The following is a 22,963-nucleotide window of genomic DNA, read 5'->3' as shown; positions in this document are numbered from 1 at the left end:
TAAACAGTTTCAAAACATAACATGCTACTCCTTGGATAAATGCTGTCTTCGAAAAGTGGCGATCCACTGCTCGTTATCAGCTATAGTCTGCTCCCAATTATCATCACTCCCATACACCAGCCTTCTCGCCTCGCCCTGAAACATCTCATCAGTCGGAAAGACACCACTCGCAAACGACTGCTGAGCGAAACGGCCCAGATGCCACGCCAGAAACTTGGTATACGAGTCGGGCGTCAACTCAAACCCAGGATCGACCTGCTCCTGCTCCGGATCCGGAACAACCTTGCCATTTCTCTCCTCTATCTGAGCAAAATGATCCGGCACAGTTGGATCCGTGGCGGAGAAAGGAACCATGGTTAAGGCCTCGTTGGCAAGCAGGTATGGCGGAAGGGCGTTCCGGACCTGCGCTGCGATCGAAGGCTCAAAGTTGTGATCACCCTTCCATTCTGCCATTGTTTTGCCCTGACGAAAGTGCTGTGCGAGGTGGTCTGCGCGGTCTTGCCACGATTGTAAGCGTAGATCGCAGAATCCGCAGCGGGAGGAGATCGGAGGTGGCGGCGTTCTCCAGTCGTCCAAGATAGGCAACGTCTCTAGTTGGTGGAATCCGCGGAGGTGCTGAATGAGATTATCCTTGCGCCTGAAAATGTGAGGCTGTTGGCCATTGTGGCATGCGATGTGGTTATGAGAGTTGAGGTGATGCTCAGTAGGGTCAAGAATGTTGCAGTATGCACACGTACTCCTCCCAGTCGCCGACGATACCACTGCACCACCAAACGGTGCACAGATCCACTGGTCGCAGTCAAGATGCAGTGTCTTCTCATGTCTTGTCCAGTCATGCTTCTTAACAAAAGAATCGCAACAAAATGTGCAGTGGAAGATCCGAGGTTTCTTATTAGCACCAGCGACGTTGCTCCTCCTCTTTGCTACGCGTCTCCGGTTTCGATTTTGGAACGAACGAGATGACTGCGTAGAAGAAACGATCGAACCTGAAGACTGGCTTTGCCAGCTAGATACGCTTGGACTAGATGATGGTACTCTGGTGAGAGGAGCCTGCATGCTATGGCTCAATGTGTTTTCTTGCAGCGCGTCATAAATGGCTGACCAGGATGCGGATTCGGTTCCAGGAGGGCTGTTTCTCCATCTCTGCAGAGGGTCAGAGACTTGCTCATTCGCATCATATACAGGAATCTGAATGCTTCGTCCACCGTTCTGGGGATTTCGGAGCTCGTAGCGGCTTCTGCGACGTGGAAGAGTTGAGTTAATGTTCATGGGAATGGCTGGTATATTCGCTGATGCATCCATCGGGCAGAGTTCCCGATCGGTCAACCAAGAGGTACTGAAATTCTGCCCCAGACCGTGAGAAGGAAAGACATGGTTATGATTTTGCATCTGTTGATGGCTTAATGATCGTAGATTTGAAGTACACATGTCATCCACCTCGAAATTGTCGATAGGCAGGTCAAGGCAGCCAAATGTGGGGTCTACAAACGGTGTCCGATCGAAGCAAAATCCAGAACCGCCATCCAGAACAGGCAGTAAGTCGTCCGAGAGATTCTCATGCGTCTGAATGGGCAGCTGGGATCCTCCATGCCAGTGCATTTCACCGTCTTGAGCTAGTTCCATTTCGGCGCCAAGTTGAAGAGATGTCCAGTCTCCAGGGTCAGAGTTGCATATTGGGGTTGGCTGCGAGTGCTTCTGGCAAAGTTCTTGTTGGGATGCCATGTCCTCTCTGGAGCAGTGTGTGCGCATATGGAAGGGGAAAATCAGAACCCGGGACTTCGAAAACACTGAGAGCAAGGAACGAACGCAGTGGGGGTTGTTTCATCCGATTGTGGAGATTGACTATCCACGCTAGTTTGACGATGCCCTGAATAGTGATAGTGTGAAATCAGCTGCAGCTCAGACTAGATGATAAGCTCTAGATGATAAGCTGAGAGAGCTGGAATCTTTTCGTCTACCTCAATCGCCGACTTTAATAGCTACCGCCTTTTTCAGTACCCTCTATTCCTCTAGCAATATTGACCTCCTGCGTCATGATAAATTGCAATGATGTAAAGTCTGTTGCCACATGGATCATGTCGAATCCAGCCTCGGCATATTGCCTCGCTTGTGTGCCGGATGTACTGTAGATTCCACATTTCTTGCCAAATTTGTGGCTAACCTCGAGCACACGCCCAACCGCCTCTCTCAGTTCTGCCTTGACGACGCTTTGGATGATAGGATGTCCAATGTTATTGCCTGTATTTCAAGAATCAATACTGAGCTCGGCAGTACTTACAGTGCTCATAACGTACCTAAGTCGAATGGTCCCACGAATAAGACATCGACGCCATCGATACCTGCGATTTCCTCCAAGTTATCGAGGGCCTCCTGGGTTTCGATCTGGACTATAGTAAGAAGACTGCTGTTTGCCTGCTGAAGATACTCCGTCATCGTCGGCATGGGGCTGAAGCGCTCCATTGCGTAAGGAGAGCCAAATCCACGTGTGCCCTGAGGAGGGAACTTGGCCGCTTTGACGATTTCTCTGGCTTCCTGCGCGGTGCGAAGCAAAGGTACCAGGATCTCAAGCGACTAGTTAGTAACCGGTCAATACACGTGCCACTGACACTCACTCCATGCGCGCCCGAGTCTAAAGCTCCTTTTGTTTGTGAGCAGGTTGTTACATGTCGCTCAAGGTTTGGTTATCTTACTCTTGATCATCCATGACTCCATACCGGGAATTCTTACTATAGGGGACGCACCAGCTGCAGCAACAGCAGGGACTGCGTCATGCATAGCGCTGTCTAATTCCACAGTTTCAGTTTTCGGGGAGTAATTGCTAGACATGAACCGGAACTCACCATCGATGTTGCCGTGCTCGCAATCGATCACCACCCAGTCGACGCCTGGCACGCGAGCGAGGGCACGAGACACATTCGCGCCAGACACCATCTGCCAGAGTCCCATGCTCGGCCCATCAGCTTGCTGGAGTGCCTTTCTTAAGAAGTTTCCTTGTTCCATGATAGCGATTGAGCAGGAAAGAGCGATATGTGAGTAGAATATTCTGTATGATTAGGGGTTGGTTGGTTTTACTGATTAGACATGGCGGGGTATGACTTGGCTATAGCCTCGGTACCCCGACAAGAAGTATCCGGTCCCAAAGTCTAACTTATGATCAGCAATTAGCCAGGGAGTAGGTCGGCACTTCAGTTCATTATTCATTATTGGTTCCTATACCCTGGTAAGTGTCCCATTATTATTTGGTCTGAAAGAGAGACCTTTGCAAGCGCTGTAGGGCGTAAAATTTAGTAAGGCGCACGGCGCAAGCGCTAGATGAAATGGGCATAACGTGGGGAGGGGGCTTATCTGTCATGAAAAAGAAGCTGAGAGCTAGGTGTGTTAATTAAAGGTAGTGTCATGCAGAGCGAGAAACAGAAAATTACTAACTACTTGTCAAAAGAGTAACCATACCTCACTTAATTAGCGGGATACTTTATATAAAATAAAACAGTTAACTAAGCCACAGGGAATATTTGATCCAATTGTGTGGGCTCGTTGTTAAAGGTCTTGTATGCAGACGTATATGAGTGCCAATGTATAATATCTTAGAAAAGGGAAAGGCTGAGGATATAGAAAACACGGAGCATCGACGTATATATCACACCAGGCTTTCATGGCCATTGCAATGCCTATAGTACTGAAATCGAGGAAGATCCTACCAGGAGGCTCTGTTCCGGCGATGCCGTTGTCTATATCGCTAGTACAGATAGCCCTGACTTTATTCAGCTCAGGTATCATAGAGATAGCTATGGCAGCTATAAAGATAGCTTCTTATGTAATTTACTAATTCTAACCGGGCTGGTGCCACCCAACCCATTACAGCATCTTTCACAACTGGCGCGAACAATGTCAAATCAACACCTTGATAGAATCCAAAGCTGCCCCCCCTAGCAATCAGAACAGTCATTGTGTACTCGTGGCCTAGATGATGCGGACGTTGTAGGACGCCAAGCCCAATTTCCGAGAAGTAAGATGTAGAAGAAAGTTCCTTAAGGTGGTGACTCTTACGAATCGCACAGACTTGCTGTGTATACAACATCGCAGCCTGGTTGGTTTGTAGTTACGAGCCTCACGTCAGCCGCGGAGCTCGGCACTTGTGGTTTGGTCATGACGGGCCGTCGCTTGGCTGAAAAGCAATTGACCAGGGCCACACGGGCTAGGGCGAGCGGGTTCCTAGCTGATTGCTTAACGTCAGATGCCATATATGACGTTTATTGTCTCGAAGAAAATGCCCGAGTGCAGTCCCCGATGACAACACGGCTCATATGTGGATCCCGCTGACAAGTGTCTTGAGTGTGTGTTGATCCCGCTGAGAGATCGACAGTCCGCCTTGACACTCTATGCACCTCCGCTCACAGATATACCGCCTGTTTAGTATGCCCAAAGACAAGAGTGCTAATTCTAATAACAACCTGCATTAAAATTTAAGGAGATAGCGTTTAGGTGTAAAGTTTGACTTTAACATAAGCTATCTTCAATGCTTATTATATATTATTACAGTTACGGCCTATAAGTAAGTGCTTTCACTAGTCAATTATACTTGCTGTTTGTTCAAGTTATTAATTTAAATTATCAGGCATATTTGCCCCCTCTTCTTTACAGTATATCTAGAACTCCATAGTGACTCTCTCTAGAACAATAGCCCCATTAGAGCCGTAACTAGTGAAAAGCAATTCGGATAGCATCCCCGCTGACACCAGGAGTAAATGGTCAAGGCGAGAGCCTTGTCTCAGCCCTGGTCAGAGTAGGGTGTATCTACTACTTGGAACACGATCCGACATATTTCATTACGTTAAATATTACATTTCATACATCTTTCACGTCAACAGAGTTGCTTGGGGTAAGTAAACGTTGATTTATCATCAGTCGATCAGAACAGGGTCAAACGCCCGATATGGCATCTTTCGGCCGCTCCGGCTTCTCAGCAATGTATATTGTATATTTTCACTTCACCAGGAGTAAAATAACTTTAGGATTTGAAAGATAAAAGGCCCTACATTCCCGCCATTCCCTCCCAGTCTCTTCAACACACTTCATCACACTTTGCACTCAGATTCCTTTTACACAATCAACAATTGACTTCAGTCTTCTTCAATTTCTCAGAATTTCATCATGATGTTCAAAAGCACCCTTCTTGCCCTTGCTGTCACTGCTGGCTTGTCAGATGCTCTAGGCATCAACTGTCGAGGCAGTGGCCTTTGCAGTGGCAACAAAGGTGCTCTCGGCCAGCTCATTGCCCAGGTCAGGGCCATCGACCCGAACAAGACCTTCAGAAATGGCGAGCATGTCAGCTGCGTTGACATCAACAACATTGGCAACCACCCAGCCATTTGCGCGTTCTATCAGAACATTGGAGACCGCACCTTTTCGCTTGCCCAGACCCAGACGTTCCTTCAGCAGATCGTCGACCATGGCTGCAAGCTTTGCGGTAGCGTCCCAACTGACCCGGGCAACAACGTTGCTAATGGCCAGCTGACTGTCAACGTCGTCATCAATCCTACCAGCCGCGACACACGTCAAAGCCCGGCTGTCTACAAGAAACGCAGCGACAAGACAAGCCCTACCGAACGCGATGCCCCTGAAATCCCTGCAGCCTATGAGAAGCGCGGAGACAACCTCCTTGTCAGACGCCTGGGTATCAACTGCCGTGGCAGCTCCACTTGTGGAGTTGGAGGCATCGGACATACACCCAACGGAGATCTGAAGGACGTTCGTGATGCTGTTGCTGCTGGCGAGGAGGGCAACTTTGGTAACGGTGACCATATCGCTTGTATTCCATTTGCATTTGGAAACCTGTGTGCTTTCTACCAGAACATTGGCAGCCGGACTTTTACCAAGGAACAGTCTGTCACATTCCTCGACCAGCTTAGGCAGCATGGATGTTCCAAGTGCGGCAGCATTCCTGTCGATCCTGGTAACGACGTCAAGAACGGACAACTTACCGTTAACTATGTCGCATAAGCGGCTATTAATAGCCAAGTCTTGTCACGGCTAGGCCTGCTCTAAATTGCTTGACTTCAGACATTATGCAGTGCCTACATCCATTAGTATGGAGAGCTGGAGATGGAGGGGGAGGAAGGTGTCAGTGGATAGCAGAGAAAACCATATAGTAAAGTAGCGTATTGGACGACAACTATTCCGGGGTGTTTGTGGTGTTGAGCTAACCTTTCTTGGCCGAGGGATTGGAGCTTTATACGCCTCCAAGGCCGGCCAAGGAGTCATCATTTAAGTTCTTATCATATCAGCTTTATGCTGTAGCCATTGGTCAGTCATCGTGGTATCGATGTCTAAGTTGTGGGCTAGAAGTGTTATTTGCAGTTGAGGCTTGTGGCTGAGAGCTTATTCCAGCAGAGAGTACCTAGGACGACAACTATAGTGTCTATAGATAAATTAACCTATTTACTATATAACTACAAATTGCTTTAACTACTATTTCTAACATCTAAGTATATATTTAATAATAAATGAATAGTAAAATAACTATTAATTAATTATTTTCTTAATATAATAAAAAGCGCAGCAAGATAGGTCTTGTGTCTTGTAGTGTAGTTTGTCCTCAGGTTCAGAAGCTACTTAACACAGCCGCAGCGGCCTGACATGTTATCTGTCAATTCCTGGTTGGTCTGATAGGAAAGAAGCAAAGTCATTAAGGATATGCTCTGAATCAACAGGGTTTGCTAACTTCATGCGGCCGCCACTGAACTGCATTCACAATGAGCAGAAGACATCAGCAATGAGGGAAGTACATCGACTGATGTGACAGGGCTTTTGTCAGCATGAAACAAATCCGTATGTTCCCCTTGAGGTTCGGGCTGTTTCTGAAACGTTCTTTTAAAGCTTACAAATAAATCAGAGCGGCGGGCGTCTTCACCTCTCGTATGATCTCACGAGATAGTATAGTGCTTTATAGCCAAAGAAATACCTGATAGCTTTTGTTTCTGTTTCTGACAGCAAACAGAGATACTGAGTGTGACCGGGTCCGGTAAAGCTGAAGGCTTTTACTGGGCATGCCAGGGCTCCTCGTACTAGCTCTGATATTTTGTAGTGCTTCATTAATTATCTGTAACGTTGGTTGACTGACTTCTGGATCATTGGCCGTTGGGGGGTTCATTTGCACGTTCCTAGAAACAGACCAATAATTTTCTTTAACGCTGCTGCGAAACCCAAGACCTGAGGAGATGCTGCCTCGATTGTGTCTCTTGATTGGCTTGGTGAGTGAAGCTGGAACTTTATGTTTACGAGGTGGCGTCGGATTGAATGGTGTGAACGTTGATGTACTTGAGACTTTAGGTCTATCCCTCCAAATTGAACCAGATTCATCACTGCTATTCTCTCCTGAATGATCGTCATTGGTCGATGAGATGAGACGAGGCGACTTTGGCAGTAAAGCATCAGTGGCTCTTGTTGTAACACCACCAGAAACGACGGTTGGAACTGGGTAGATCGAGTCGGGATGCGTGTTGTTTCCATAAGGCATGTGGTCATTACGATGAGCACTAAAAGGAGAACCAAGTTGCTTCGGTTGTACAAAACTCCGTTGTCCAACTAGATGCAGTATTTGGGTCATGTCGTCAGCTTGATGCTCTTGCAGGAGTCGTCTGTAGTAAGAAGCTGAGATCAAACTGCGCTAATTAGTTGAAGGAGGTTGCAAGCTTGGTATAGTGTTCGCGATTGTACTTGAGTAATAAGCGGGATAGGTTGAAAGAAACAGAAATTTGGCATCGCTTGTCACGTTGATTGATTGGTAGGACGCTTCACGTGAAATGAGGCGGTTGACTAAGCCGTGGAGATATCCAATTGAATCGCTGTGCAAGATAGCCAACGCCATGCAGCTGCTTCGAGCTGAAAACTTCACAGCCTGATATCTACATGATGACGTGTCAGCTTCCGAATCAACCTGTCTGTCTCAAAACTACCAGCTGGCCTCTACCTAACAATCTATAGCAAGTTACGCAGACTTTTGGATGAAGTACACAGACAGCTGGAAATCCCAGTCGAGGTGCTGGAGCAAGACTATGAGTCTGTCAGTTCTAGCGTATTGATGCCTCAGCAGATGGATCAGAACTATCGTATTGAGCTCGAGCAGCTACGCCGATATCTCTGCGGTTTGTACTATTTGGGCTTTTGCGGTGTCCCCGTTTACTGACCGCTTTAAGTACTCATTTCCGGGGAAACGGCGCCATCCTCATGCTGGCCATATGCTATGCGGTCATGCTTCTGGGGCATCCCGGTCTTATGCAGGGCTCCATCAGTTGTCCTGGACCCTGTGTCTATGAAACAGCAATGCTTGGAATTTCAGGAAGTCTGCGGTTTGACGGGAGAAGACATTTATACGGCCGATATATGGGAGAACACACAGCTCCTCGAGTGGGCAAGGTCAAATCAGTCACGGTTGTTGTTGATTCAAGGCGGCTATGAATCGGTTACTCGCCTTGAAAGATTTGCTGCCGAAATTTGGGAGTATCTTGACAGCAAGAAGCCCACCGTCGCCGTGTTGCAGTGTCCGGCTTCAACAGACTTCTTTGGTGTATTTGATGAACGAGAACTACTTCGACAGATCGCACTACAGGCTTTGCGAAAGGTCTCACTTGACCAATCAATATTGTACCTGGCTTATTTGGCACAAGTATTTGCAGAAGCCTCGACATGTGAAGACTGGTTCAGAATCCTCGAGAGAATATTCTCGAAGTTGCCGAGTTTGGTTATCATTATGACCGTCACTGTTCTAGGGGAACGAGCTGAACACACCAAAGCCTGGCCTATGCAACTGGAAGACTGGATGGGAAGGTTACAAAAGACGTGTTTCCCGTCTGTGAAAGCATTGCTCATTGCAACCCATCCATTATGGGTTGCACCGGGAACACAACCGCTGTTGTGGGTTGAAAAAGCACCAAGAATTGTTCTAGGTGATGAAATGATTCGAATATTGGGCATTGGCCTCCAATTTGGGCATCAGTATCCATTCAGCTTGCCAAATCAAGGCAGAACGACACGAAAAATGTTCGACATGTCGCAAGCACTACAGCCCAGCATGACACCAGAACAGCCAGACCAGTATACTTCTACACATGAAGCACCGAAAGCAGGAAGCTCGGAGTCGCTTCAGCCTACCTCCTCTCGATCTCATCCTACGCAAATCGATATAGCAATTCTCTGTGCATTAACGTTTGAAGCTGAGGCTGTCGAGGAGCTGTTCGATGAGCCATGGACTGGTGGCTACAATCGTTCCGAGGGAGACACAAATACGTATACATTTGGTATTATTGGCCGACATGGTGTTGTGTTGGTCCATATGCCTGGCATAGGTGCGATCTACTCTGCGACTATAGCGGCTTATTGCCGATCGACCTTCCCTAGAATCTCACTGGCACTCATGGTAGGAGTTTGCGGATGTGTCCCGTTTTCTGAAGATGGGACAGAGCTTTTGCTCGGCGATGTCGTCATTAGCGATGGACTGGTCCGCTATGACTTCGCGAGACAATGCCCGGATGGCTGCTTGATCAAAAACAGCGTGTCAGAGAGCGCTAGAAAGTTGCCGGTGGAGATTCTGGGGTACCTGGCCAAGCTCAAAGGTCTGAACGCTCAAAGGAGACTTCGAGAGCGAGCGAATGAACATCTGGCCACATTGAGTGAGTCATTCGGGGTGAAGAGCCCTGGTATTGAGGAAGATATCCTTTTCGAGTCTACATATCACCACAGGCACCATCCCCCATCATCATGCAATATATGTATTGGGGACTCGGATGATTTGACGGGCATGGTTTGTGCAGAAGCACGTTCGGCAATCTGCAAGGACCTCAAGTGCGATATCGCAAGGTCTGTACCGCGCAAACGACAAATTGAGGTACCTGGCAAACAAACAGATGTGTGTCCGGCTGTGCACTTTGGAAAATTTGGCTCTGGAGATAAGGTTATGAAGTCGGGGGAAGAACGTGACCGTATCGCGCGTGGTGAAGGGATCATTGCTTTTGAAATGGAGGGGGCGGGGGCTTGGGATACTCTGCCTTGTGTAATTATTAAAGGAGTCTGTGATTATTCTGACAGCCACAAACATAAGAGGTGGCAATTATATGCCGCTTTGACGGCCGCGGCCTACGCAAAGGCTTTCCTAGAGGGTTGGCGGCAATAGCTTATCTGAAGTAGTTATGTATTGATGTTTTTATAAACTCCAGGTAAAAGCTAACAAAACTCCACATGTATCGCGAAGCTATGCCTTTGGATATATCCATATAGGTATTGAAGGGGAGAATGTAGTTATTGATTTGGTAGGTGACAAAACCATAAGCCTTACTCGAGCGCCTTGGCCCCGATTGAACGCCTCATTATTGCACTGTGGCTAAACCTTTAGCCAATGGTTAGGGCCGTTCCCCTCCGAGGGGACATAATGTGTTATTGTTTGTGTTTTAAGCTATGTTTTATCCATGTTTTGACCACCTCGCCTAATTGATATAAGCCTCATACGGAATGGTTGACTCATGATAAAAGCATATACCAAATGGCTTATTTATGAAGAGTTGATATTAGATAAGAGGAAAATAGAGTCTATTCAACCTGGAAGGGAAAAAAGCTAATGTGATATTTTTACCGAGGCGCCGAGATCTATCTGACCGAATGGAAGTCAATGGCATCATCAATTAATGGTTAGGGCCGTGGGGTACAAATAAGCCCCAGCCTAGCTTTGGGGTCAAACGACAACGCATCCTCTTCCAACATAACCAGAGAGTGTCACGTCTATCTTCCGTCAAGACTGATCCCTGGTCGAAAAATCAGCGCCTTACCAATCGAGCTTGGTGATGTCAAACAGCCGGCAGATACTGGGGCAGGTGACCAACGGCGTGTCCCTACAGCCCTCAAGAGCAGGCGCCCCCGCAGACTCACCAACCGTGGCCAGCGAACGACCCAGCCTATCCTTCCCACGGCCGTGTATTCGTGCTGGAATGGAGGATAGCTGGATTCTTAAGAATTCCAAAGTCACCAAGACAGACGACAAGACGAGCCTTAACAGTAGTGGCACCGATCGGGATAGTTTCATGAAATCTACCGATGTTGACCCTAACTGGGACGAGGTTATTCCTGCCGATAAGCTCGCTGAGACAAAGGCTAAAAGGGAGGAGAAGCAGCATAACTACGCAATTTCACAAGATCATACTTCCGGGAAGGAGTCTCATAAAGATAACCTCCTAGCAAGCTTTGGGAAAAGACAACGGCCGGACAATGCTTCTATATCACTTGGCGGGAGCAGACTGTTTCATCGCTCGACGAATATGTTGGCAAACTTGTCAAGCGGTGATGATGTAGTAGCTCAAAATGAAGGGTCCGATATTGATGAATCCTCAATAGACCATGTTAATGTCTTTGACTTCTTGGTATCGCTTGGATCACACCAAGCACAGCGCCCTCCTAGCATTGCTGCTCAGCTTGTTCACCTCGAGGCCCAGTTTCGTACTAAAAATCCGACACTGCCCCCTAATCAGATTCGCCAAATGGCAACACAGCACCTGACCCGCCTTATGGTGGCTCAGCGCACCGCTATGAACTCTGCTGCTCAATGCGGACTTGCTGCTAGTATCGCCACTACGACAAGCCCCCATCAATACGCTATGCCCTCGACTCAGAAGCAATGGAGTTCCATGGCTTCGCATGGAGACGCTCGAAATACGGAACCATTTGAAGCGACATCAAGCAACTCGGTGAACAAGGCCGAGGTCGCGAAGCTCTAGCTGGAACCTGCCGCAAGCCTGCAACTTGTACTGGGCAACTCTTGAAAGCCCATAGGAAGCCTGTTCTAGCTATACATACGCCGAAGTGCGCGTTACGGCTTACATTTGCCTCGAGCCTCCAGCATGGGCTTGAACTTCCTCCTTCTGGAACTCAATTTAGAGCCGACATCTGCATTGCAAAGCTCAAATCGCTTACCGTATATATCCAGTACTATTATTACCTAATTATATAATATCTATTCCACATCAATGACTACAGTTGATCAAGCCGGCCACAAAGTCCATTCTAACTAAACAAAAATCGACTCAGCTTATGACCCGCAGGGTCCTCCTCCGCGTATTTCTTGGAAATGACAAAAATTAAACAGAAAGCGCAGTCTTGGACAACAGTTTATCGGGACTTGCAACTTCCAGCTTACACTGAATGGAAGTAATATAAATTTAGTTACTGGCGACGCGCCATAGAGATTTTGCCCAGGTACGGTAGTGCTTTCAAAAGTGTGATAAAAAGTAAAGTAAATGGTTCGTCCTGATATAGCTGAAATCAGGTGAGGGACAATCTAGACCGGTCGCTAGCTCACATTTCAGGTCGCGACTTTCACCCGCTATCCCCTGCCAAGCCTGTGGGAAGCGAGGGACTAACTTTGTTTGGAAAATATCGCCTAGAGAATTGTCTTGAAGACGGTTGTAAGGTTGTAAGCTGGTATTCCAGCCCACTTTGCGTTCTAACGATAATAAGCAATAGTGAACAGATTTTACGGATGGTTGTCTCACCTTTAATAAAGTGTAAAGTCCTCTAGGATCGACATTTCTAATGCATGTAGCTGCACCGAGTCGCGCATCTTTCACTGTCAGTTTATATCGTCCAATCTCGCACGCAAATACCTACTTATCGCAGCGCTAATAGATGCCAGTGACGCAAACACCTATTTCGTTACATCAGTTATGATCACCAATACGTCAAGTCCCAACCTCCAGCTGCGATGACTATGAGTGCTGCGAACTGTTAGTAGATACAATTACAAGGCTTGTGCGCACACTGACAGTCATCAAGGGGCCATCTCTTTATGACTCTCTTGCTTATCCAGATTCGCAACGCAACAGTGGACAAGCCCAGCATAGCCAATATCATTGCGGTGTTGAACAACCGTCAGCTTTGTCCGCTTGTGTGAGAGAACAATCCCTTTTCCATTTCAGCTGGGCCATCGTGAGGTTCATGGGTATCGGTTTCAGTCATCTTGGCAGAGATCCGCGCAGCGACTTGCCTTACGCAGGATGCGTCGTGGTGTGAATTGTAAAAGTTTAGTGGGAGCTCGTATTTATCGGCATTATCAGAGCATTTTCCGTTCGTGGGAAAGTCATCCAAGAGGGAGAAGAAGAGATAGGACGCCTAGGATGACAAAGCGCCGTGATGGCAATTATACAGCGTCCGTATGCGATGGACATGCGTCAGTAAGCATACCAAGTTCGGTGCATCCCAAAGGTTATTCTGATCTAGATTGGCTCTTCGGGCTTTCGGTACCGAGCTACCAACGCTATCATTGCTCAACCGCTAACAAATTCCGCGTCAAACTCCATGCGAACACTAGCTGGAATGCATTTGGATACACTTTTCCCTATTAAATTTCCAATTAACAGAATATAGAGAAGATCTACACTCAAGTTAAAGGGCTCTTTCTTACTATAAAAAGTTATTAACTCTAGGATTTCTGACTTCCAAATAACAGATTATAGCAGCAGGCAAGGGCAGCTTCCTAGCGTTAAAGATAGTCAATAGGTTACAAGGCTATTTAATTCGCAAGGTCTGCAGTCTCCTTTCTCTGTTTTGCTCTATGCCTTTCTGCTTTCTCATCATGCTACTTCTGTTCTATGTTTCCCTTTCAACGTCCTTATAGCTTACCTGAGCCTCCTCGGTACCTCTCTCCTCCCTTGAGGCAGCTACCCGACACTTAGAGTTATGATACATCGTCCCTCATCATGCTAACCAGCTGAAACGGAGATAGGCTGGAGAGTGGAGGGTCTGGACCCTGGATAGTACTCACATGCGAGCATTTATCAAACATTAGTGACAATATGCATAGAATGTTATTACTTTTAAAAGTCATGCTGTTTTCGGAACACCAAAATACATGTAGAAATATCTTAAGCTACCTATATTTTCAGTATTGCGGCGAGTTTCGTAAAATCAGGCTCTCCCAATCCCGTAGCCGCGTCCCAGCCTGCGAGAGCTTCCCAACCAGGTTCGATAAAGTTACCATCTGCGCATCCAATCGTATCGCTACCGTCTTTAATATCTCGAAAGGCTGGACTGGCTTTTGCCGAATACAACAGAGGATTAAGGAATCCCAAGGCTGGTTTCTTCTCTCTGAGACGTATATCGTTGGTAAGTGCTACCATGGCTGCAAAAACCGGCGCAGATGCGCTTGTGCCGTCGTGAGTATAGGGGTTGCCCCCAGTAAGTGTCAGATAATCATCGCCCAGCAGACTGACATCAGGTTGTGCACGGCCACTGACATTGTAAAGGCCCTTGTGTTTGCCTTTCAACGCTTTTATATAGCCAGAGACAGCCTTGTCCTGCCAGGAGGGGCGTTTGAAGATATTTGACATGCCCCCGGAGCTAAAAGAGGCCGCACCGCCGTAGTCTCTAGTGGCACCAACAGAGGTCATCCACGGGCAGCTCGACGGAAACGTGGGTACAAAGAGTCTCTTCTTGCCGGATACTCCAAGACAAGTCGTGTCACCACCTGCGCCGGAAGCCCCGCCATCTCCAGAAGACCCAATGATAGAGATGCCGCGGGCAGCAGCTTTCGCAAACAGATCGCAAACATGCTGGGCATATGCGATGGGAACGCTCTTCTCGTCGTCATTATACGAAATTGAAATAACTTTAGGTGGGCTCTTCAAACCGAGTACATAGTCGAAGAATTCCGCATATGGCTCATTGTCATCGGGTGAGACGGATCCGCTGGGACGTTGGCCGATCTTTGGTGCGTGACCACCCACAGAGTAAAAGGTGACGGGTAGCGGGCCGGTAAACGCCATTGAGTAATCTAGGTCTAGTTCGGCCTCGACTGTGAGTGACGCCTCGTCTACTGGTGGTTTGAGGGTGCCCTTGTTGACAGAAACAGTGTTGATGGTGGGGATAGACTTGGGATTCTTCTTGTCATATTTGGTCAAGAAGGCTCTGACGTCTGTGATGTTGGGGAAATTGTTCAGAAACCCTGCGATAGCAAATGTGCTGCCAGACTTGCCATCGGGTGGCGTGTAATTGATCTTGTATTTCGTGCGCAGGTAAGACGGACATATGCTGTTTGAGCAGTTGCTGGGTCCAGCAGGTACGTGTTGTCTCTTCTGAAGCTGGACAGGGTCCGGGGCAAGCCGAAAGAAGTGGATTGTTGGGAATATATAACTGATGGTATCCTGTTGGGTGCTTGGAATGCTGTACTTGGTGGTGCGAACCACGGTACGGCTGGTGGCCCTGTGTCGAAATCGATGAAAGGTTGTGTTTAGGACTCGGTTCCAGTCGGCAATGGTAGCTGTGACATCCAATCTTTCGGCTTCTGTGGTGTAGTTGTACAAACCCTTGTCTTGAAGCCAGCCCGCAACCTTTGTCGAAGCGAGACTCTTGTCAGGCAACATGGATCGTAGCTCTTGCGAGCCTAGATACTGGCCATATTGCTTAGAGTTCGGGTCGGATACCTCTTGGGCCACTTTGAGATATGGCTTTTCCAGGTCGGCAAGATAAATTCTCAAAGACAGGAGCTCGTCCAGAGGAGCAGCGTCTAGCTGTACATAATCGCCAGGTAGTTGCTCGATAGACTCGTGAATCGATGCACCGCAGAATGGAGACAGTAGCCACAAGCAAGCCAGGTGACTGTGACGCATCTTGGAAAGAGGCGATTGGGAAATTTGTGAATAAAGGTACTACGAGAGAATGGTGTGCAGTTGCTATAAAGGATCCAAATGGACAATTGAAGTCGACCGACCGAAACAAAATGACTACATGTACTATAAATAGTAACAGGTCGGGATTCCAGACGTAGATAGATACTGGAATGGCAAGAACGTAAAATATCCGGCTAGTCTGGCAAAGCGGCAGTGAGTAGCGTCCTTCTCGAGTAATTATCTCGTATGATATGCTCGTCTAGAACATCATGGGTGAATGATTGGCGACAGGGGATCTTTTTAAGGTTCGTGCCATCGAATGGCCTATTGGCGGAAATTCAAATCTCGTATAGCGACGATGTCACTGCCTGATGCAGCGATAGGTAGGTCTGCTAAAAACCCTAGCTCGGTTTCTGATAGCATTTCATTCCATTCCTGTGGATCTGCAAATTGCTCGGACCTCTTATACGAGGAACACATTTGGCTTTGGCATTGGTGCGTGGCGATTCGACTATTTGATCAGTCGAGTTCTACACAAGTTTCACCATTCTACATCTTGTGCATCTGACAAAGTACGCCTTTCATCGTGGGCTTTTTTTTTTTTTTTTTTTTTTTTTTCTTTTCTTTTTTTCTTTTGCTGTCACCGAGAGCGATGTTGTTTTCAATCAGTCTACTTACAATTGCTTCAATGCAGGGAGCTGCTGCCGCTGCCGTCGCATCGCCGCAGTCGCAGCCTCCCACGATCCCCATCTCTTACAGCTACGGCGGTTATCCTCGGTGAGTTGTGCATTTTCTTTTACGGGCTTTCTTATGAAGGGAAATGTTTTGTAAAACAAAAAACTGACATCCAGAGCGCAGTGTACAAGCCGACATCAGATGGGGCACGCCAGGACAGTCTCCCGTTCCAACGATTTTTGATACGGGATCGCCCAGTTTCTGGGTTTTTGGTCCCAATTCCATCATCAACGATGGCACAAACGCGCATTACACGCCAGGCCCCTGCAACAAGACTGTAAAAACATTTTACAATTGGCCCAAGTCATCTTCCCACTCCAAAGGAGGTGCTGTCAAACCGAAAGGTGGCATTCTGGCTTATGCTTATGGCGGTAACGGAAAGCTCATATCAGCACCCGCTACCATCAATGACACCTTGGCCTTTTCTAATCCAAAGTTCTCCGCATTGACCAATAATCAAGTGGCATTGGCGAATTACGCACAAATCGCACAACTTGATGATAAGTGTGAGATCCCAGAAAGCGACTTCGATCACAGCATTCTTGGTTTGGCGCCGCTTCCTAAGGATTTCTCTGGCCCCTCTTTTCGAGACAACTTGCGCCATACTGGGAAAACAAAGTCCTCCTCTTTCACCATGTGGTTTGATCAGCAGCCAAAATCCATCAAGTCCCCATACTCTGGCGCCGCTGTCTTCGGTGCCGTCCCTGCCAACAAGAAGTATTCCGGCGAGCTGGTACGCATCAAGCAGGATTACCCAACTCCCCCATACATCGGATATTACTCCGCACTTCCGGAGCTGACTACGACATCTATCCGTAAGCCAGGGAAGCCTGTCAAGATTGGCTTGGCTGACCCTTCGGTGAAACGATGTCTCCTTGACTCCGGAACCGGCGAGGACAGGCTCCCTTTCAGTGAAAAGGACATCATGAAGGCGACAGGACTTATCCGACTGGAGATTCCGTTCGTATTGGCTTGGAACGGTACTTGCGAGTCCATTCCGCGTACTGCGACTCTGAACTTTACCTTTACTGGAGTCACTCCCGGTAAGAAAGTCACAGTCGCTGTTCCTATTCGCAGTTACGCCCGTGGAGAATATGACGGTCTGCCGGACTACGACGATTCAAAGTATTGTGCCTTGAGCGTTTCTGGAGATGAGTATGGGGACTGTACTCTCGGAGCTCCCTTTTTCACAGCTGCTTATGCTGTATTTCATGATGATACTAAGCAGGTTGCACTTGCTCAAGGAGGTGTTTCCACTGGAACTTCCGACGGTATCGCCAAGATTGGCCAGCTCACCCCTATCCTCCCTGGGTCAAATATTCCAAACTCTGTTTAGGTCGTGCAAAATAGTGTTATTACAGATAGGGAAGGAAATTCAATCAAACGATGGGCCCTTTTATTGCTTTTTTTTTTCAAAAGTCGTATTGGGAGGAACTAGTAATACAACTGATCTAAATAAATCGAAAAAATTGCTTTAGGGTCAGAGTCACCTTGTTCATTTTCACACAGCGAACAAGTTTAATCATGAAATTGTTTTTCTTTATTCCGGTCACCTTTTTGCTGCGAGTGTTCCGTGAAGAACTAAAGTGAATTGAAAGCTCACGGCTGGTTGTGTAGTCCCTGGTAGTATTCACGTTACCGATCACTTCCTGAACTGGTAAAAGAGTATTAGTCTGTTCAGACATCTATTTTCTCGAATCAGCTTATGTAAATAGTATTCCAGCCAAAATGAAGATCCTAGGCAACAGTGGGGGGAAAGAGTTTACTGCCTGTTGTGTTTATTCATGTTGCTGAAGCCTCTTTTGAAACCCGAACCTTACCGCAGCGACTGTAAAAGGTTCAGTACACCGTCAGCTCTAACGCAAGAATTTCTTGACGCCACCAACGAGCGTGAGCGACGAGCACTGAATATAACGTTGGATACGGCTGTCCACTTTGCCGATCTCAACGGAGACGGGAGGTCTGAGTACCTCTGGGTTGACAACAAGGGCGCTGTGACAGAAGTTCTCAACCTGGGCAGACCCTCCGGTGGCGCCAACGCAGCTAAGATCCAGTGGTCAGCTCAGGGCACCATTGCGTGAGGCGTTAGTGGCAACCGTGCCAGCGTGTGATTCGCGGACCCCAACGGTGATGGAAGGGCCGAGTATATCAAAGGTGAAGGACGATGGTAGCGTAGAATGTTGGCTGAACGCAGGCGGACCCGATAATGGACCTAATGCTGCCAGGTTATGTGGATTCCCCAAGGCAAGATCGCTTCAGGTTTTGGTCTAGGAAGAGATAGTGTTGTGTTTGCCGATATCAACGGCGACGGGAAGGCTCCTTATATTGCCCTCTCAGAGACAGATGGTAGTGCACGTTTCTGGTTGAACGGTGGCGGGCCGGATGATAGACCTAATGCCACAAAGGAAGATTGCTTATGGGATTGGTAGTAACGGAAGGGATGTGCAGTTTGCTGGTCTCAATTAACATTCGAGGGCTGAGTACCTTGATGTCAAGTTTGATATATCTGGGGTGAGCACATGGCTAAGTGTTTGTTAAGGTAGAGGTATAGTTTATCTGGGTTATATATATTAATACTGGTATAAGTCTTAGATTATTTACCTTTGTATCAGTACCTTCTTATCTCTTGAAGCGGTAGACATCCGGATCCACAGAATGTACCCCAGACGACCCTGGATCAAATGCATCATGATTCTTCTAATGCTGGCAACTCAGATGAGCAAGCTCGCTATTTTCTTCAATGCCCTTTCTGTCATGTTCAAGTTCACCGTTGAGATCAAGTCAAAGAACTTAAACATGCCGCTGCCATGGTTCAGGAGGCTACACAAGAGGTCTGCTAGAGCTTGATAACTAGGATATTGAGACCATCCACCTCTCAATTCTGGAGATCAAAGCTTGTTTTGATATCCTCCAGATGATACGCCAGATTTATACCATTACGCATGCCCGATGCAGCAATCAGGGCCCTCATCGCCTCACAGATCTGACTAAAGTCCCAGTTACTGCTGAAGAGATTCTTCGCAAGCGCGATCAGCTTGGTTTGATAGGTGCTGTTTGTATGGCTATAAAATAAGTATGTTATCCAGGTGGCTAAATATGGCTTCCTACACTGGCAAAATAGTTACCTTAATGACCGCCACTAACATCCACTACAGAAGCAGCAGGAAATCTCGGATGGGGTTCAGAGGCGTATTAGCCCTACTTATGTTTGGCAAACGTAGATTAGACAATATCGCGTCCTCGAATAAATATCAATACCCATAAAAACACTACTCATCTATTCCTGTATCAGCAGCCTGCAGTTCAATCTATCCAAATCACCTTTTCAGAACCTAAGACTTTACTTCCGCTGATATCAGCTCCTCAATTTTCTCATTATGCCTACCATCCATTCAACCATGTTTTCCAACGAGCATGGCTCGGATGGCAAGTACTGCTTGTGTACTGAGAAGCCCATCGTCGATGGCGATGTAACGTCTGAGAAGGGTTTTACCAACGTCTGGATTAAAAGTTCATCCCGGCCGGCAATAACTTCACTATAAATACGGAAGCTACGTACTACGCTTGTCAGTACTAAACGTACATGGAAGAAGTAGAGAAACTAATTATGAGCAAGGTGTGGTAAGCTGGAAAGCCAGCCGGCCCCTGGCGTCACCTTCTCAGAGGGTCATAGTGAGGCTGTCGCCCTCGAACCTTTGAAGAACGACGGTGGCGAGTGGAAATGCAATTGACTTAAGGCTTATGAGGAGACACTGAGAGAATCTGCCGTAGACGCTTTGAAGTTGGTCTTGAATCAGGGATACCCAACCTTTGATAGCGCGAAACTCAAGAACGCAAAGGCGGGCTGCTCCTCTATCACTCAGGGTAAAGATTTCAAGAAGGATGATAATTTCGTGATCTTAATCGCTCAGAAAGACAACGAAGGTCAAAAGACCCCGGCTGCAATGGCAAGAGATTCCATGCACTCAGCTCTAGCATCACGCTAACATAAGGCTTTCCAGATTCTTGCTGACCAGACCATGGAGACTAACATTCAGCCTGTCGTCAAGTTCTATGTCAAGAAGTTTGATTCCAAGGTGGGAGCAATCGTCAACTACCAGTCCTTCTCCGTGGAGGCCGGCGTGATCGACTTTACCGAAGGGGCAGGCCTGGGTCATTACACTGCCTCAATCACTCATAAGCAAGATGGCGGCTGGGATGTCAACTTCTTCGTCTGAGTGTGATAACTCAAGTCTGTTCACTGCGCATTAAGGTTTTGGTTTCATCTTCTTGGTTTAGCTAACATGTGGCATTTCTGCACGGGATGCTTCAGTGTTCGCACCAGCAACGTTATGTTTTGAGTCATGTTTACTAGTGAGAGAAAGTAAACAGAACTTGATCCTATTAAATCAGATTAAATGACTCAATGAACATACGTTACCTGCATTCTGGAGCCTTAGACTCAATCACAAAAAGCTGGCTCTCATCAGCCGGTGATGAAGGGAGACTTTGGCCCTCAAAAAGCTGGTGATGCTCCGTTTGACCTCACCCTGCATACTTTCGAGTCAGGCTTGCCCGACTTTGGGGCTTTTCCTGATGATCCTTCTCCTGATCCCAATGATATCGCTCAAGCCTCTTCTGGGACTGGTAGTCGCCCTGCCCAGATGAAGGTTAGCGATTGGAATGAGGTTCTCGTGAATAATAATCTTCTCAATGGCTTCTTCATCGATCAAGAAACAGAGGAACTTTTCAGAGCACGCAAGACAGCTTTTAAGCTGGAGCCAAATCCTATCAACTCATTTCTCTTCTCCCCTGGCACCCTGAGCTCTGTTTTGAAGTCGCAGATCAAAGCGAAAGCCCAGAAGATCGTGACAGAACTGCCCCTTGTTAGTAAAGTCGAGCTAGATGTGCGCAGTCCATCGTTAGGTTCGGCCATGAAGGTCGGCCTGGCTTCAGATCATGACAGTACTGCTGGTTCAGATGTTGGCTCTGATGCTGGTGACCAAACTTCCAGTCAGGTTAGCACTGTCGGCTCGGATCCTGGGGATCCTAGCCTGCCTGCTGGGGTGCCTTTGGACAACTTGTATCCTTTGTGGGAGATATGCGACGACTCCAGAATCAGGATCCAGGCAATCTCCTCCCAGCTGCAACTAGCCTCGGCGCAGCAAGGCTTCTCAAGTGCAGACGTCAAGGCCGCTGTGGATGCTAGTACCCTTTCTATTGGAGCCAGTGCATCTGCCGGCTTTGCAACAAGCAGCAAGTCGGCCAGCTCATCTACAACCGGCAAAGCGACGACACAGATGCATGCTTCGTATGATTTTCCTCGCGTTCGTTTGTTCCTCGACGAGGACTGGATATCACTTTCACCTGATTGCACCGCAGCACTTGCTGGCATAAAGCAAATTAAGAGCTACAAGGAGGTACTGGAGTTTTATAACGCTTTCGGACATCTCTTCGTCACTCGCACCAAGCTTGGCGGTTGTCTACGTGCGATACAGCACTTGACACAAGCGCAGCAGTCGGCTATGGGATCAACCGAGGACGAGTTCAAAGCATCATTGGCGGCATCGTTCTCTACTGCGACGGCATCGGGAAGTGCCAGCTCCGTTGTAGAGAAAGGTTCATCAAGCGAGAGCAAGTCAGCCTCTTCAAACATGAACAGCTCAATTGCCTGGGAGGCCCAGGGCGGCGATACAACTCTGGGTAATAACCCAAGCCTTTGGTGCACTACAGTCGATAACTCATGGTTCTGGCGGGTCGTGGAGCAAGAGGCTGTAGCGCCAATTGAATATATCATTTCCAAAATCCCTGGCCACGAAGACACCAAGGCCTTGTTCGCTGGGATACTGCTGAACCACTTGATGGAGACCACCCCAATGGAAATTCCCTGGAACGGCGCTAGCGGTGTAGCACTCGGAAGTGGCATATCTTCGTGCTGCATCGTGACGGAACCTAGTGACATCTTACGTCAATCTGCGCTGGAGGTATCAGCACCCGTCAATAAGGCCATCTCCTCAACACCTGATGTTCATTGGCATGTCGTCTATGACAAACTCAGCATGCAGAGCTACCTAAGGCAGAGTTTCCTTCAGACAGTCAACGCTCTTGTGGGAACAAGACTGTACCCTAATCTGGTTTGGCGGCTTGGCTGCAGCGAGCGTGCTTTCAGTGTTGTTCTCACCTTGCGATCTGGTATGGTAAGATCAACCGCTACCTTTACTGTGCCAACTAGCACTACCTCTGTGACTGATCCAACCACATGGAAGACTACCCTTGGTGACTTCTACGTCCGCTCCACTGTGAAGGGCACCGCATTGAGCGTTTGTTGGACATTTGTCTCTCAGACACGGAGCGCCGAGCTGGAAAGGGCACAAAACACAGTGGCAGCCTTGCTTTCCACTCCAACAACATCGTTCGAAGTCGGCTGTAAGTTCTTGGCCCGTCTAGGAATGAACTTTCCCTGCCAGGTGTACTTTTATGATGCCTATTACCAGGAAACAATTCTTTCATCTCCTGCGGACGTCATTGCCACCATACAGCAGCAACAGCAAAGTGCCAGCGCGCAGCAGGTCGTCTCTGTTGTTTTAGAGCCTTACATAAATATT

At 47.8% G+C, this 22,963-nt stretch overlaps 12 protein-coding genes across 12 annotated transcripts; 9 read left to right on the top strand and 3 right to left on the bottom strand.

Annotated features, from left to right (window-relative positions):
* Positions 1-24: 24 nt before the first annotated feature.
* Positions 25-1,722, bottom strand: FVEG_03490 (hypothetical protein; the record flags this gene model as incomplete). The annotated part of the gene is made up of 1 exon (XM_018891091.1): positions 25-1,722. One exon carries the CDS (start codon positions 1,720-1,722, stop codon positions 25-27), a length of 1,698 nt encoding a protein of 565 aa, XP_018747542.1.
* A 250-nt stretch (positions 1,723-1,972) lies between these two features.
* FVEG_03491 (2,4-dihydroxyhept-2-ene-1,7-dioic acid aldolase) lies at positions 1,973-3,000 on the bottom strand (the record flags this gene model as incomplete). Its single annotated transcript, XM_018891092.1, has 5 exons — positions 1,973-2,238; positions 2,295-2,562; positions 2,613-2,638; positions 2,691-2,783; positions 2,841-3,000. The coding sequence occupies 5 exons, from the start codon at positions 2,998-3,000 to the stop codon at positions 1,973-1,975; spliced, it is 813 nt and encodes a 270-aa protein (XP_018747543.1).
* Positions 3,001-5,151: 2,151 nt separating this feature from the next.
* Positions 5,152-6,000, top strand: FVEG_03492 (hypothetical protein; the record flags this gene model as incomplete). Its single annotated transcript, XM_018891093.1, has 1 exon — positions 5,152-6,000. One exon carries the CDS (start codon positions 5,152-5,154, stop codon positions 5,998-6,000), a length of 849 nt encoding a protein of 282 aa, XP_018747544.1.
* A 1,911-nt stretch (positions 6,001-7,911) lies between these two features.
* Positions 7,912-10,168, top strand: FVEG_15276 (hypothetical protein; the record flags this gene model as incomplete). Its single annotated transcript, XM_018904400.1, has 3 exons — positions 7,912-7,916; positions 7,984-8,144; positions 8,196-10,168. 3 exons carry the CDS (start codon positions 7,912-7,914, stop codon positions 10,166-10,168), a joined length of 2,139 nt encoding a protein of 712 aa, XP_018747545.1.
* A 664-nt stretch (positions 10,169-10,832) lies between these two features.
* FVEG_15277 (hypothetical protein) lies at positions 10,833-11,759 on the top strand (the record flags this gene model as incomplete). The annotated part of the gene is made up of 1 exon (XM_018904401.1): positions 10,833-11,759. One exon carries the CDS (start codon positions 10,833-10,835, stop codon positions 11,757-11,759), a length of 927 nt encoding a protein of 308 aa, XP_018747546.1.
* Positions 11,760-13,821: 2,062 nt separating this feature from the next.
* On the bottom strand, positions 13,822-15,750 carry FVEG_03494 (hypothetical protein). The gene has a single exon (XM_018891094.1). It carries the CDS (start codon positions 15,642-15,644, stop codon positions 13,911-13,913), a length of 1,734 nt encoding a protein of 577 aa, XP_018747547.1. The 5' UTR covers positions 15,645-15,750; the 3' UTR covers positions 13,822-13,910.
* Positions 15,751-16,244: 494 nt separating this feature from the next.
* On the top strand, positions 16,245-17,983 carry FVEG_03495 (hypothetical protein). The gene is made up of 2 exons (XM_018891095.1): positions 16,245-16,421; positions 16,503-17,983. Exons 1-2 carry the CDS (start codon positions 16,297-16,299, stop codon positions 17,713-17,715), a joined length of 1,338 nt encoding a protein of 445 aa, XP_018747548.1. The 5' UTR covers positions 16,245-16,296; the 3' UTR covers positions 17,716-17,983.
* Positions 17,984-18,163: 180 nt separating this feature from the next.
* On the top strand, positions 18,164-18,460 carry FVEG_15278 (hypothetical protein; the record flags this gene model as incomplete). The annotated part of the gene is made up of 1 exon (XM_018904402.1): positions 18,164-18,460. The coding sequence occupies one exon, from the start codon at positions 18,164-18,166 to the stop codon at positions 18,458-18,460; it is 297 nt and encodes a 98-aa protein (XP_018747549.1).
* Positions 18,461-18,607: 147 nt separating this feature from the next.
* Positions 18,608-18,808, top strand: FVEG_15279 (hypothetical protein; the record flags this gene model as incomplete). The annotated part of the gene is made up of 1 exon (XM_018904403.1): positions 18,608-18,808. One exon carries the CDS (start codon positions 18,608-18,610, stop codon positions 18,806-18,808), a length of 201 nt encoding a protein of 66 aa, XP_018747550.1.
* A 948-nt stretch (positions 18,809-19,756) lies between these two features.
* FVEG_15280 (hypothetical protein) lies at positions 19,757-19,975 on the top strand (the record flags this gene model as incomplete). Its single annotated transcript, XM_018904404.1, has 2 exons — positions 19,757-19,876; positions 19,931-19,975. The coding sequence occupies 2 exons, from the start codon at positions 19,757-19,759 to the stop codon at positions 19,973-19,975; spliced, it is 165 nt and encodes a 54-aa protein (XP_018747551.1).
* A 423-nt stretch (positions 19,976-20,398) lies between these two features.
* Positions 20,399-20,596, top strand: FVEG_15281 (hypothetical protein; the record flags this gene model as incomplete). Its single annotated transcript, XM_018904405.1, has 1 exon — positions 20,399-20,596. One exon carries the CDS (start codon positions 20,399-20,401, stop codon positions 20,594-20,596), a length of 198 nt encoding a protein of 65 aa, XP_018747552.1.
* A 258-nt stretch (positions 20,597-20,854) lies between these two features.
* Positions 20,855-22,608, top strand: FVEG_03497 (hypothetical protein; the record flags this gene model as incomplete). Its single annotated transcript, XM_018891096.1, has 2 exons — positions 20,855-22,555; positions 22,591-22,608. The coding sequence occupies 2 exons, from the start codon at positions 20,855-20,857 to the stop codon at positions 22,606-22,608; spliced, it is 1,719 nt and encodes a 572-aa protein (XP_018747553.1).
* Positions 22,609-22,963: the final 355 nt, after the last annotated feature.

The sequence above is a fragment of the Fusarium verticillioides genome, chromosome 2 (genome assembly GCF_000149555.1).
Source record: "Fusarium verticillioides 7600 chromosome 2, whole genome shotgun sequence".
Taxonomy (NCBI): domain Eukaryota; kingdom Fungi; phylum Ascomycota; class Sordariomycetes; order Hypocreales; family Nectriaceae; genus Fusarium; species Fusarium verticillioides.
The sequence above is the reverse complement of the archived record's forward strand: the minus strand, read 5'-3'. Positions and strand labels throughout refer to the sequence as shown.